General features: G+C 49.9%; 1 protein-coding gene across 1 annotated transcript in view; it reads left to right on the top strand.

Moving 5' to 3' along the window:
- Window positions 1–953: 953 nt before the first annotated feature.
- Window positions 954–14,769, top strand: part of LOC138266562 (fetuin-B-like) — a 77,995-nt gene continuing 64,179 nt past the window's right edge. The window contains exon 1 of the mRNA XM_069215408.1: window positions 954–1,250. Coding sequence (XP_069071509.1) covers window positions 1,035–1,250 — 216 coding nt within the window. The 5' untranslated portion in view covers window positions 954–1,034. The remainder of the gene's footprint in view (window positions 1,251–14,769) is intronic.

Here is a 14,769-nt window from a genome sequence, read left to right as displayed (position 1 = left end):
GCAGTCTCGGAGATCTGGCCAGTCTCCAAAGGCTTGCGTAGTTTTCCCGAGTCTGAGAGGAGGGGGCACACCTTTGTAACGAATGTCACAGGCTTCAGAGAATTAGATTCGAATCTGCCTGACTTCGTGCTGGAGCTAGGCGCCAGTTGCCAGCATCCCGTGTGGGTAGATAAATCTCTTTCTCGCAGCTGACAAGGAGTCATCAGCTTGCAGACCCTAGAAAGATGAAGCTGTAAATAGTTTCTCACAGGGTGAAGTATTTGTTTTGCTTTGCATTCAATATCTTATAAATATAACCTGCTGTGTATATTGCAAACTGTGCATTAAAGTGTGCTTGAAATCTACTGATTCGTCATTCACGATATTGCGCTAGAAAAGAATTAACAACAATAAAAGTCTTCTTTGAACTCAGAAGTGCATTCCTGGTATGTTATGTAAGTGCTAAAAACGAGATAAGTAGTGAAGCACTACAGTTCCCTAACCACCAGCTTCCTCTGTGATCTCGAATCACTTTTAGATTTTGCAGGAGCTTTGCTGATTAGACAAACATCTTGTCTCCAACATCTACTTTTCTATTGTTTGTTTTCTTTTGAATTCTAAAAGCAAAGATTTTTTGGAACACTAAAAATAACGAACAAATATAAAATGTGTGTTTCATCAATCATTTTAATAAATACATACCTGAATTTATAGTTTTAATTGGTACCTGAAATGCTTTAAAAGGCAAAAAATTAGGCAGGGCCCGAGACTTAGAACTTTTTGGTACCTTATATCAGAGGCTAACCCTTTGCATGAGAGTGACCTGTTGCTCATGAGTTTTGACTTTGGCTAAATATCACCAATCAATCATTTACCCAGACTGTGCTGGTTCAGCTCGGGTTAACGTCAAGGCTGTGTTTACCTCTGATCAGTATGGTTGCATAAAACCATGTCAACATGAGTAACATTTTTCATTTATTCCCATCAACGTTTAGTTCTCGTAGTAGTCGGTTCTGCAGCTCAGAGTGGAAAGAACCCTCCTTCAGGCTTCGAACATGAAGCAGTTTGCCCCTTTCCTATGTCTCTCACTGCTCTTCCTGAGCGGTGCCCTCGGCTCTGTGCCCCCCATTCCCCCCACGCCTCTGATACCCGAAGACTGCAACGCTACAGTATTTCAAGCAGGTCTGGCCCTGGAAGAAATGAATAAAGACCGAGATGAAGGATACGTTTTGGGCCTTTATCGTGTAGCTGACGCGCACCGCCAACCCGTGGTAAGAAAATTATTACCTTTTCGATCCCTTTATTATCGTCTCTGGGAAGATGAAAGGCTGAGAAAACGCGGAGGGGGGTATTCTCTGCAGCACACATACTCACGTACTACAAAAAAAAATGGTCTTGCCAGGATTCGAACTAGCTTTCTACAGAAGTAAGCATTTAGCTCTCTCAGCCATCTTACATGCGGTGCTATCAAGTTCATGATTCATCCTTACCATATCATGGCTCAGTTTCTCTTGTCGCATTTAAGTGGGCGAGGCTAAGGGGCGCCGTTTTATGATTTGTGTCTTGTCTCAGGCATATGTGTTTTTACAAGTTCATTTAATAAGTTCTTTCCGCAATGCATTTAGTTGGGGAGGTAGAAATATAACTGTTTCCAAAGCATATTTCCCTTCACATTTCCATTGTTCGGACCATTAAGTCTTTCATCAATATCCATCATTACCAAGCTCAGTTTTAACTAACTACAGTCGTTTCACACGTGTAGTTATTTATTCAGTTTTGTACTAAAACAATTTTATTAAATTTTCAAGAACAATAAAAGAGGCAGAAAACCGCACCCAAAAAGGTAAAGGTGCAGTTGTCTGCAAAATAAAGTCAAGCGATAAAATACCACCAAACATGCTGTGGGATATAGGGGTACTGGTTGTCTGGGGGTGTGAGCCCTGGTCAAGCAGCAACCACAATCCTTGTCAGGGCAAGGCACAAACAAACCCCTAATTAACCTTTGCTCAGCCCGTGGTAATTTGTAAAGTATTTGTACAACACTTCAAACAGTAATACAGTGAAAACATCACACAAAAAGGATCCCACATCGTGTGCAAAATAGAGCTAAATGTAATGAATAAAACAAGACAAAAACGAAAAAATCCAGTCATGAGAGCCGGAGATATGATTTTCTGAAGAATAAAGTGTAAAATAGTGCCTAAAAGCATAAAACCCCAACCGCAGCTATCTGGTTGAGCTGGACTGGGTCAAAGTCAAAAGTTCAGGCTGACCGCGGTGCAGCATGAGTCAGATACTTTCCCTGATGAGTCCCACTGACAGATTACTTTCTCAAGTTTTGTGTCAAAAGTCCTGTTCACATTGGAGAGGGTATCAGGTAGCAAGGAGAATGTCCCAGACGATGAAGGGCATGGCGCGATGAGCAGAGCTTTGAGTTCGCGGTTTTGAGAAATTGGGTGGTTAGTTGACTGGGGTATGAGTCCTGGTCAAGAAACAGCCACAGTCCCTTGCAGGGTGAACCACAAAAAGTCACTAATTTAACCTGTGCTTAACCCTGGGTAGCTTGGCACAAAAAGCAGTCAGGGTAACTTAGAGTCAATGTGTTAAGTATTTATGCAGCACATAAACAGCAATAGAGTGAAAACACAACACAATAAAAATCCCAAACAAATTTGGAAACATAGAGAAAATTTCAATAAATTATTTGACACCAAAACCATCAAAATTCAATTAGTATAACCGGAGTTATGGATTTTTAGTTTATGGTTCAAAATAGCAAATCCTCAGTTTTGGATAATGGACACCTGGGCACCTTTAGCACCACAACCAAGGGTCTAGAATTGGATGGAGACCTCTTGGGGTTTCAAGAGTCACTCAGGCTGGGTCCAGGTGCGAGTTCAAGATTTTGGAAGCCTGTTATGGCTCTGTGGCTCTGAACATGAGACCAGCAAATCTAGCCCTTGGAGTCCCTTCTGGAAGTCCTGGGTGGAAGTGAAGATACATGGTTCCACAGAAGGGCTGACCTCTGAAGGTTCAAGGCAGGCTCCAGGCATCAAAGCAGTCCTTCCAGGTACAGCAGCAGTATAGCAGAGTGCAAAGAAGGTCACAGCAGCAGGCAGTCCTCTGAGAGTCCTTCCGCAGGTCCAGTAGTGAACTGAAAACTGGGTCTGATTATCCTATTTTTATACCCTGTTGCCCTGCTCCTAAAAGGTGAAAGAAGTTTCCAGAAAAGTTAATTGAAGTTGCAGGAGTTTCCTGCCTCCCCTGCCCTGGCTCTTAGCTGGCTGCACTGACAATACAGGGTTGTTAAGCCTATTGTGTGGTGGCAGAGAACAGCATATTCAGTGCAAGTGGGCTGTGCTTAGCTCCACCCCTCAAGTCAGTTAAAAGCCATTTCAGGCTCTGCTAATCCCAATATTGTGTGACTGCCTGAGAGAAATCCACAAAGTCCTAACCACCAGTTACACCCAGTCATGTGACCTAAGGCAGACTGCAGGCACAGAGGGCTAAGGGCAGGAAAATGCCAACTTTCTAAAAGTTGCATTTTCAAACTTGTAATGATAAATTTGACTTTACCGATAAAGAGGGTTTATCATTTCAAGTTCATAGGTACCAAAAAAGATATAGCTACCTTCTCATGTTTAGGAATTATGGCTTATCAAATATATTAAGGAATCCCCAAGTTTTCCTATGAGAATGGTAGGCCTCACAGTAGTGAAAAATGAATTTGGGAGATTTTTTTTTTTAAATATTTTTTTTAATTGTATTATAGACACTGCAGTACACTACAAAACCAAATGGGATCAAAGTCTTGGCATTTATAAACAATTGTATATCAAAGAATAGGAAAGAACGGACGAAATAATAGGATAGTGACATTTGTACTACGAGAACATGATTTACTGTTCAAATCGGACGTGCAGTGGGAAAAGGGGGTTAAGAGAAATATAGATAGGGGTGAGAAAGAGGGAGTAAACAAATGGGCGGGCAAACAGGGTTTCGTGTCGACGGTCACTCAGGATGTGGACAAAAAAGGATAAGGAAAGGAGACAAACGGGCGAGCTAGTCGTGCAGCAAGGATTTGAAGGCAAAAGCACCTGTTTTCCCAAGGGCATAAAATAGGTTTGTCGCTGTGCCGATAACTGGAACCGGAACAGGTCAGGGAGCGCCAGTGCCGCGGGGCGCTCAGCCTAACATCTTAACCTTGGGGGTCACAACACATATATATTAGTATGCTCTAGGTTGTTTTTGCTAGGGTTGTGGATTGTCAGGGTAACTGCATGGTGAAAATAATAGGATGTGGGTCTCCTGTCGCCGCTTGGCTAGTTCATGCTGGTGCCATGTATTCTACTCATGGCACGTGTTGAGGGATCTACGTAAAAGTTCACATGAAGATGATGGAAAGGATCTATATGTAGCCTCTAGCGAGGTTAAGAAAGAGAAAGGAAAAAAGAGGGAATCAGAATAGGGAAGAAAAGAAAGAAGAGGGATAAGAGTAATAAGGAAGAGAAAGAGAAAGAGTACTAGACGGAAGAGGAAGAGGAGGATAGGAAGGAGATAGGGAGGGGAGAGGGGACAGAGGTGGGGGAGAGTGGGGGGGGGTGGGTGTAGTTTCCGGGTGGTTTGCTATCTTCCCACTGTGAGGAAGGGAGCCCACACCTGAATAAATACTTGGGCTCGGTCCTGTAGGTTATAGATAATTCTCTCATGCGTGGCCATGCGGGTCATGGCTACGACCCATTCCTCCGGGGCTGGTGGGGCCTCTGACTGCCAATGGCGGAATATGCATATTTTTGCAGTAGCTAGTGCAGTGCCAGAAGACCGTACCGTGGTCAAATGACAGCGGCGGTCATTCTGACTTTCCCGCTGGGCCGGCGGGCGACTGCCAGAAGGCCACCCGCCGGCCCAGCGGGAAAGCCCCTTCAACAATGAAGCCGGCTCCGAATGGAGCCGGCGGAGTTGAAGGGGTGCGACGGGTGCAGTGGCAGTGGCACCCGTCACGATTTTCAGTGTCTGCAAAGCAGACACTGAAAATCTTTATGGGGCCCTGTTAGGGAGCCCCTGCACTGCCCATGCCAGTGGCATGGGCAGTGCAGGGGCCCCCAGGGGCCCCACGACACCCGTTCCCGCCATCCTGTTCCTGGCGGTAACAACCGCCAGGAACAGGGTGGCGGGAAGGGGGTCGGAATCCCCAAGCAAGCAGCGCCGCCACGGAGGATTCCCTGGGCCAGGGGAAAACCGGCGGGAAACCGCCGGTTCCCCTTTTCTGACCGCGGCTTTACCGCCGCGGTCAGAATGACCCAGGAAGCACCGCCAGCCTGTTGGCGGTGCTTCCGCGGTCGATGACCCCCACAGTGTTTAAGTTGTAGATATCTCCATTCCTGGCTTGGATGGAGACCAAACTCTTCCCGCAGCCTGGGGAAGGGTTTGAGCACATCATTTTCTAGGACCTGCGAGAGGGTAAGGATGCCGGCCCTCCTCCATTGTAGCCAGTTGAGTACCTCACCGCCTATCCGGAGACCGCTGTTGCGCCATAGGGGCGCCTGGGCATGGATGAGGGAATGAACCCCAAGTAATCTGTGGACCCTTCGCCAGGCTGCCCTGGACGCTTTCAGAATAGGACTCACCGAGGTGACGGATGGAAGATCGTCACGGTAAGTTCCCCCGAGGCCCTCATTTGCAAACAACAACTGTCTTTCCACTGCGGTCCATAGAGGCGGGTCTGGCACTTTTGACAATGTTTGGGACAGTTGGGACAGTTGCAAAGCTAGAGAGTAATGCTCTACCGACGGGAGCCCCATGCCCCCGTGTGAACGGCGGGCTCGGAGCTTGGCAGGTGATAGCCGCAGTCGCATTTGGCCCCACACGAATGATCTAATGAGCGCATCTATGCCTCGTAGTGTGGAGAGGGGTACCTGTAAGGGGAGGAGTCCCAGTATGTAGGTGAAGTGGGGTACTGCGACCATCCTGACCGCCTGCACTCGGCCCCACATTGAAAGGCCCAATTGGGTCCATTTTGCAAAGTCAAGTTTTGTCCGCGCAATGAGGGGTTCGATATTGTCCGCCACCATGTGTGCCAAGCCTGGATTGACTAGTACTCCCAAATATTTGAGGCGTTTCGGCGTCCAGCGGAATGGATAACCTAGAAGTGCTGCCTTTGTGGTTACTTGCGAAAGGGGAAGTGCCTCACTCTTATCCCAATTAATGCGATAGCCAGAGAGGGTTGCGAATTCCTCGATGACCTTCTAGCAAGGCTGGTATGGATCGTTCTAGGTCCGTGAGGGTTAGTAGAACGTCATCGGCGGACAGGTAAATTTTGGAAATACCTCCAGCTAACGGTCGGCCGGATATGAGGGGAGAGGATCAAATAGCTACGGCCAAGGGCTCCATCGCTAGCAGGAACAAAAGGGGCGAGAGGGGACAGCCCTGTTGTGTGCCTCTACAGATAGGGAAAGGGTCAGAGAGGAAGCCTCCACAGTTGACTCTGGCCGCAGGCTGGTCATAAAGCAGCCGTACCATAGAGATAAATTTGTCTCCCAGGCCGAATCTCTCCATAGCCGTGAACAGGTAGGGCCATTCTATGCGGTCAAACGCCTTTTCAGCGTCTAGGGACAGGGCTAACGCCGTCTCCGGTGAGTCCCTTGCAGTCCATAGGGTATGACATAGGGTGCGCAGGTCGTTCCTAGAGGTGCGGCCTGGTACAAATCCCACCTGCGTATGGTGAATTAAGGAAGGTATTACTTTGCGCAGTCTGTTTGCCAAAACGCTTGCTAGAATTTTGATGTCTCCGTTTAGGAGAGAGATGGGTCAGTAGCTGCCACATAGTAGAGGGTCTCTGCCGGGTTTTGGTATAATGGCTATCGTGGCGTTATTGGATATGGCTCCCAGTGTCTGGGTTTCACAGGCTTCATTCAGGGCCTCGTGCAGGATATCAATCTCCTCTTTCCCTACCCAGTTGTAGAATTCTGCCGGGTATCCGTCTTCCCCGGGTGATTTGTGGTAGGGGAGGTCGGAGATGACTCTATCTAATTCCGGCCTGCTTATTTCCCCTTCCAGGAGACTGCGTCCCTCCTCTGATAGGGAGGGGAGAGCAAGGCCCTCTAGGAAGGTGGCAGTCTGTGTCGGGCTAGCTGTTGTTTCCGGTGTATAGAGGCGTCTGTAAAACAGCGCAAATTCATTTGCAATAGATTGCGGGTGTGTCAGTATTTCCCCAGAGGAGGATCAGATAGCCGGGATAGCCAAATCGGCTGTTCTTTGACGAAGTTGGGCTGCCAGCAATCGTCCGGCCTTCTCGCCTTGTTCGTAATGTCTCCCTTGTAGCTTCTGCAGTACATATTCAGCCTGGGCGGCATATAGCTCGAGAGCCATTTGGGCGCGCTCTAGAGTTCGGCACCCTGTAAGGGAGGGATGCGCCGTATATTGTCTAGTAAGTCGACGAATGTCGAGTTCCAGTGCCGCCTTTTGCTCTTTCCTATCTTTATTTGCCAGTGCGGCATCTCGCGTGAGCTGGCCTCGTATCGAGGCCATAGCTGCGGCCCACATGATTCGACTTGAATTTACAGTGCCCAGGTTATCCTGGGCGAAAGTGGTTGCATGGTCCTGCAATCGTAGCTTACCCTGGGGGGATCGATAGCGATGGATTGGTAGCCTCCAGGGTTTGCGGCCCGGGGATATTAGACCCAACTGGATAGCTACAAGAGTGGGAGCATGGTCCGAAAGGCCTCCCTCTAGTATGCTATCGTCAAAAGAAAGGGCTACTAGATTGTGAGATAGAAGAAAGTAATCAAGCCGGGATTGGGTACCGTGTACCGGTGAGAGAAAAGTAAATTCTCTCTCTGCTGGGTGAGTCAACCTCCAGTGGTCTACTAGGCCATTGTCCGAAAGTATATCAGTCTGTAGGGCCCTGTCTGCGTTGTTACATGTGTCCAGGGGTCCCGTTCTGTCCAGTACCGTGTCTCTAGCTATGTTCCAATCACCTCCTATTACATAGCGAGATGCCCCTATCTCGGTCAGGAGTCGATTGAGCTGTAGAAAGAAGAGGAGTTTAGGACCCGTTGGTGCATAGACGGAGCCCACACATAGTGTAGAGTCTCCAATCTTCAGTTTGACGAATACATAGCGGCCTTCAGGGTCGGTCCATGATTTGATGATCGTGAAAGGGAGGGTTTTGCGCAGTAAGATCGCCACCCCACACTTTCTTGGGGTGCTCTCCGTATTGGATAGAGGTGGGTTACAACTAAACAAGATGGTACCAACCCAGTCCCGTTGTAGTTTATCCGATTTGAGTCTGTCCAGGTGTGTCTCTTGCAATAGGGCAATGTCAGCCTGTTTGGAGTTAAGATAGGATAAGACTTTTTTCCATTTAATGTAATGGGTGAGGCCGTTTACATTCCATGAAACTATCCCTAGGGGTACTGCCGGTGCCTTATTCGTGTTGGGCATCCCCCCTTCTTTTGTCGACCCTCCCGGGGGTATGAGCACGTGGGGTAGGGTAGCGGATTAAGGGTAGGGGTCGGGGGATGGAGGTAAGTGGGGACAGGGGTAGGAGTCTTTAGACGGAGAGAGAGGGTAGAGGGAAAAAGGAGGGGGGGAAGGCAGTAGACGTGTAGGATAGTAGGAAGAGAAAGAAAGAAAGAGGCGTATCAGTGGAAAAGGGGAAACTATTGGAAGTCTAAGAAGATAAAAGAAAAGATCAGGACTGGGGTCCCGATATCCGCGAACTTTAACCGGCGGGTCTAAAACGTAGGCCAAGTGAGCATCGACGCTCGGCCAGCGGGCCCCGCGCCGAGAAAGGCGGCGCGCGTGGGGCGCCCAGGTCCCCCCTGTGCAGGCATCATCGCCCGCACGCGGATCTGGATCGTGCCCGGTGGGGGCAGGTGGCCCAAGAAAAGGAGAGGAAAGGAAAGGAAAGGAAGAGGGAAGGGGGGGGAAGAGGGGAGGACATGTAGAGGGCGTACACTACTCCTTTAGCAACCCAGATCTGGGGGTGGGGTAAAGTTGTGTCATTGAAAGAAAGAAAGGCTTGTGTGCCATGGTTTTCCCTCTTTCATATGTCCTCCCTCGTTCCCCCCTCCCCCTCTCCCCTCCCCCTCCCCTGAAGTGTGATGATGTTCCTTTGCGCTAGGTAGGTATGTCCGTGGTCTGCTCTACTCCCCCCCTTCACCCACGGTAGGCCCTCCTTGGCACTCACTTGAAGACCAGGGTCTTGAGTCCCCCCTCAAATCTAGCGCCCCATCTCTAACCAGGATAAACTAGCCATCAGTGGGAGTAGTATGCTGATAAAATGATAAAGTGATAAAGTGATTCCCGCAAGTCCTAGGAAGTGCACAAGACCGGTACTCCAGAGAGGATAAATGAGGTGGGGTAGGGTTATCGTTTCTGAGTAAGAGCGGAGGGGGAGGGGGCGGGAGAGGGGGTAAGATAGGTTTCTGGGCCTCCGAGGGAGGGGAGGGCGGGGAGGGACATCCAGGGGCAAATGGGAATAAGCAAGGGCATAAGTAGCAGTCAAGAACAATCAAAACAATCAAAAACATTCGAGGTCTGTTAAAGGCACTGGCACTCAGCGTTATAGTGTCTTAGAGATGCACATAGAACCGATACTCATCTCTCCACCTGGCCGTCTCCGCTGTAGGGCCTCTGTAGCGCTTCTACGATAGCCCATGGTTCACGACGGCGGAGACCCATAGGGGAGGATTGTGCCCGCTTGGCCTCAGGCGGAGGGCCCTGTGGGTTTCAAAGGGGATCGGGATTTATCTCTATCGGACATCTGAGTATACATCGCCACCTTCTGTAGTACTTGACCCCTGTCGTCATAGTTTTTTGTTAGTCTCTCCCCCTGGTTTGAGAATCCGTAGCTGTTCTTCTGTCAGGGTCTAGTTCAGCTTCTGGCTGGCCAGCTCCCAGGGCTTGGCCCTGTACGTCCTGGGAGGGGGGGGGGGTGGGCTGTGCCGTTGTTTCCATGATTTGTGACGTGTCGTGCAGTCCCTCTAAAAACATTCTCAGGTCCTCTGGCTCATAGTAGGTCCGCGACTCTCCGTTCTTGGTGATCCACATCCTTGCTGGTTTGAATAACCGAATTTCACGTCTAGGTGACAGAGGTGGGGGCGAAGGGAGAGAACAGCTCTCCTTCGTTGTGCAGTCTCTCTGGAGAAATCAGCCGAGAGTCGTATTTCCAGGGTACCCAACCGGAGTGGGCCTTGTGTTGGGCTGTCTGTAGCAGTTGGCGAGCCTGTCCATGGCGCAGCATGCAGGCTATTATTGGGCGAGGGTGGCCCTTCCCATCTTGTCTCTTGGGACCGAGTCTATGCGCCCGTTGGAATTCCAGAGGTGGATCAAATGTTGTGTCGGTTAATTTGGGGGAGCATGTCTCGCAGGTAGGAGGGGATGTCCGCACCCTCCGTCCCTTCCGGAATTCCGAGAAGGCGGATGTTGTTTCTGCGGCTTCTGTCCTCTAGATCGGTTAGCCTGCTGCGAAGGTGCAGGAGTTCCTGGTCTCTGTTGGCCCAGGAAGCAGCTTGGGCTTCCACTGTCGTCACTCGTCGGTCCAGCCCGGAGATTTGCGACTGGAAGCCTGCTATTTCTAGGCGCATAGATCTTGTCTCTGCCGTCAGCGCCACCATGGCATTGTCCATACCTTCCAGTTTGCGGCCCACCACTGATATCTCCTGCAGTATTCGATCCATTGACGCACCTTGCGTATCCTCTGTCATGTTGGTATGCGGGGGGATTAGGAGGTCCACTGCAGGGGAGTGTTTCTGTTGGCGAAGGGCTTCGGAAAAAAGCAGTTGACGAGCTGGTTTACCCGGTGCTTTGCCCGTCGTCCTGCCCCTAGGCATTGCAGATTTCCCCGTGCTGGGGTGGGTCTGGAGGGTACTTGTCCTGGTCTTAGCACAAGCTGAGAGCGTAGAAAGTGATGGGGGGGGGGTTGAGGAGAGAGGAAGCCCTGGTTGAGCAGCAGATTCAAATGGGCAATAGCTGGTCCCTCTAGATGACCTCAGAAAGTCAACATCCAGTTGCTTGGACAGAATGTAAGTCTGGGCACGGGCTCGGGTGTAGACAGTGCCTCGTCGTCATTTCGGGGGTGGGGGGAGAGAGGCCTCTTGCCATCTTCCACGCCCTGCGTTGGCTTGGGGGGTCGCAGTGAAGGAGAAGGAGTAGGAGTGAGGATGAGGTGCGTCTCTTAGGTTGGAGGTACTTTCACTGCGGATATTCCTGGCTTTCTTCCTTCCCCCCCGTTCCCCTCTCCCACCGTCCGTCTCTCCTCCTCCTTTGCTGTACTGTACTTCTGTAGTCTCTTGTTTTGTCGTTATTGCCGTGTATTGTTTCCCCTCTCCTCCTGCGTACTGTTGTCTGGTTCTGTTGTATTCCTTGGGCTGTTTTGTGAGCTGTTCGTGGGTGGTTGGGTGTTACTTATTATTGTCCTTTTGTCCTTTTATTATATATATCTTTTGCTGCTCCTTGTTGCTCTCCCCGTGCTTCAATGTTCGTTAGTTCTCTCCTTGTTTTGTTTTTCCTTTTTTATCCCTTTGTTTAATTGCTCCCCTGTTATTATCATGCTGTCCTTCCTGCTGGTGGACTGTGGGTGCCCCCGTTGTCTCCCCCCATCTCCTTGTCCCCTCTTCCCTCCTCCCTCCTCTCCCCCCCCTCTTTGTTCTTTATCCTTATTTCCTGGTTGCTTTCTGTTTTGGTTTGTTTTCCTTCTGTTTTATTTTGTCTTGTGGTGATTCGTTTTTTGTTTTCTGTTTTCCCCCCCCGCGCAGGTCTCCGCCGTGGTGCAGCGCACCACGAGGCCGTAGATGCAAGGCCTCCGATCTCCAGCCAGGTTAGTGGGGGGGGGATGCCGTCGGGGCCAGCGGGGGAGCCCAACAACGCCCGCCGCCCTCGGGGTCCAAAGAGGAAGGAGGTGCGTCTCCGGCGCCGGGCCTCCCCTTTGTTCCGGGTCGTGGCCCTCTCGCCGCGGATCTGTGTCCCGTCCTCTGCTCTCCCCAAGCCCAGGGGAGAGCGGTCACCGCACACGGGGGCAGGCGGGCGAGGCGTCGGCCTGCTCAGCGCTTTTTCCGGTGGTCGCGGCAGCGAGGGCAGAGGGGGGGCACGCCTCTTACCGCGAGTCTGCGGGAGGCGCGTCCCTCCGCCGTGGGCCGGCCCGCCACTCGAGGCCGTGGCTCGTGCTCCTGCCGCAGGCCTCAGATCCGTGCTCCGCTCTCCCCCACGGTGCATCAAGGGAGAGCGCTTCTACTTCGTACCGGGCATCGGCCCCCCACCGCCTCTGGTCCCTCACATTTGCTCCGGCGTTGCCCGGGAGGGCTCCGATGCGCCCCCGGCGCCGCCACTCTCGCCCCGCGGCCCGTCGCCTCGCGGAGCTCGGCTCCTAGGCAGCCATCCTGGATCGTGGCCATACCACGCCCCTTGGGAGATTTTCACTACTAGGGCATGTAAAGCTAAAAAGTACATGTCCTACCTTTTAATTAATTAGCACCCTTCCCTATGGGATACTTAGGGCCTACCTTAGGGGTGATATATGCAATAAAAGGGGAGTTTAAGGCTTGGCAAACAGTATTTATATGCCAAGTCGACATGGCTTTAGGAAACTGCCTTTAGGCTGCAATGGCAGGCATGGGACAAGCTTTAAGGTGCTACTTAAATGGGTTGCACAATTAGTGCTACATGGCCACTGGTAGCATTTAATTTACAGGCCCTTGGTATATGGTATACAAATCTACAAGGGACTTACATGTAAATTAAATTTGCCAATCAGGTATATGCCAATCAAATCATATTTTAGGGAGAGAACACAAGCACTTTAGCACTGTTTAGCAGTAGTAAAGTGCACAGAGGCCTGGGGCCAGCAAGCAAAAATCTAGGAAAAAGTAGGAGGAGGAAGGCTAAAAGATTGGGAGTGACCCTGTAGAGAAGGCCATTTCCAACAGTGGTCCTCTGTGGGCAATCAATGCTTGCTGTGCAAAGAGACGGGTTGGCAGTGGTTTGTGCTGATTTTTTATGCAAACGTCATGGTTCCGGTGCGAATGGTGCTGTTCGCGACAAGCCAAAAAGTTTGATTTCAAAAGCCTGTGAGCCACACAAAGGATTTAGGACCTAAGAGACACCACTTGCGGGTCAGGAACTCGCTGCAGCTCAAATCAGGAGCTGGTTAGGGAGCCTTTTAAGCCCCTGAGGCTCAGAGTGCCAGTTCTTGTAGCAGCACAGCAGACTGTGTTCCTGGCATTGTAGCCACAGGTCTAGAAATATACTGAAGAGCTTGGTCTGAAGTCCCTCATTTATGCACAGCTGTGCCTTTGAAGTGCATAGAGGTCCTGCCTTCCTGGCCCTGGCTCCAGCCTAGCTACAGGGGTATACAGTCCTTTGAGTGAAGACAGGAAATAGCCTTTTCAAGTGTAAGTATGGTTGTGCCCAGCTCCTCTCTCCCATCCTACCAGTGATTGCCCATCCAGTCACAACTAAGCTCTCCATTGTGTGCGGCTGCGTAGGAGGAATACACAAAGCCCAGCTGTCAGCTGCACCCAGTCATGTGACCCTAGAGAGGCTGCAGGCAGCAAATGGCTAAAACAAGAAAATAATAACTTTCTAAAGGTGGCATTTTCAGAATTGCTATTTGAAATCCAACTTCACCATATTTAGGATTTTACATTGTGATTCTAGACACACCAAACATGAACTGGTTATCTCTTCACATTGGAAATTACACTAATAATGTAATAAGGCAACTTCAATGTTATCGAATGGAAGAGATTAGCCTTGCAGTAGTGGAAAACAAATGTAGGAGTTTTTCACTACCAGGACATGTGAAACTTAAAAGTACATGTCCAACTTTTTAAGTACATTACACCCTGCCGTCTGGGCTGTCCAGGGCCTACACTAGGGATGACTTATAAGTTTTAAAAGGGAAAAGGTGGGCCTGGCAATTGGTTTATTTTGCCAAGTCGAAATGGCAGTATAAAACTGCACACTCAGGCTCTGCATTGGAAGGCCAGAGACACAGGAGGGTGTCACAATCCGTGCTGCAGACCCACAAGTAGCATTTAATTTACAGGCCCTGGGCACATGTAGTATCACTTTACTAGGGACGTGTAAGGAAATTAAAGAGGCCAATTAGGTGTAAGCCTATTCTACCATGTTTTAAGGAGCGAGCACAAGCACTTTAGCACTGGTTAGCGGTCCTGCAGCACTGGTAAAGGGCACAGAGTCCTGAAAAACAAATGTAGCAAAAAATAGAATGAGGAAGTCAAAATGTCTGGGGATGACCCTGCAGAAAGGGTCAGGTCCAACACTTGTCATAAGAATAAAAAACAATTCAAATACATATAATAACTAGCTACTTAGAGGTAATATGTTGAATATATAGTGCTAATTACACAGACAGTCCATGTTGTGTCAATTGAGCCACACAGGAAGTCAGCCAACTGACCCTTGGAGTTCACTTCCTTGCCCCGGGAACAAAAGGGAGTAGGTGCAGTCCTTTTATGGCTCTTCTTAGGTCTCAAACTGCAGGTCTAATCCTCTTCTGATCTTTGACAGGACCAGAGAGTGTTCTGAGGAGGGTTCTTTGAAGTGCTACTTTTGTAGTTTGTAGTTTGCACTAGCCAGTGAGTGGATGTAACGGGCACTCCTTAACCACTGAGGAAAAGGTTACAGGATCAAGCTCCCACTCCCACTCCCACAGTCCTAAAATCCAAGATGAAGAACCCTTCCTCCTTTGTGCAGATGTCTTGTGAAGACCCGGAGTTTTAGCCAGTTAAATGACCAGTGCTCTTCCCTGTGCCAACTCCAAACCAT

This window comes from Pleurodeles waltl, chromosome 11 (assembly GCF_031143425.1).
Source record: "Pleurodeles waltl isolate 20211129_DDA chromosome 11, aPleWal1.hap1.20221129, whole genome shotgun sequence".
In the NCBI taxonomy this organism is placed as follows: domain Eukaryota; kingdom Metazoa; phylum Chordata; class Amphibia; order Caudata; family Salamandridae; genus Pleurodeles; species Pleurodeles waltl.
Note: the sequence above shows the minus strand (reverse complement) of the source record. Positions and strands in the feature narration are given on the sequence as shown.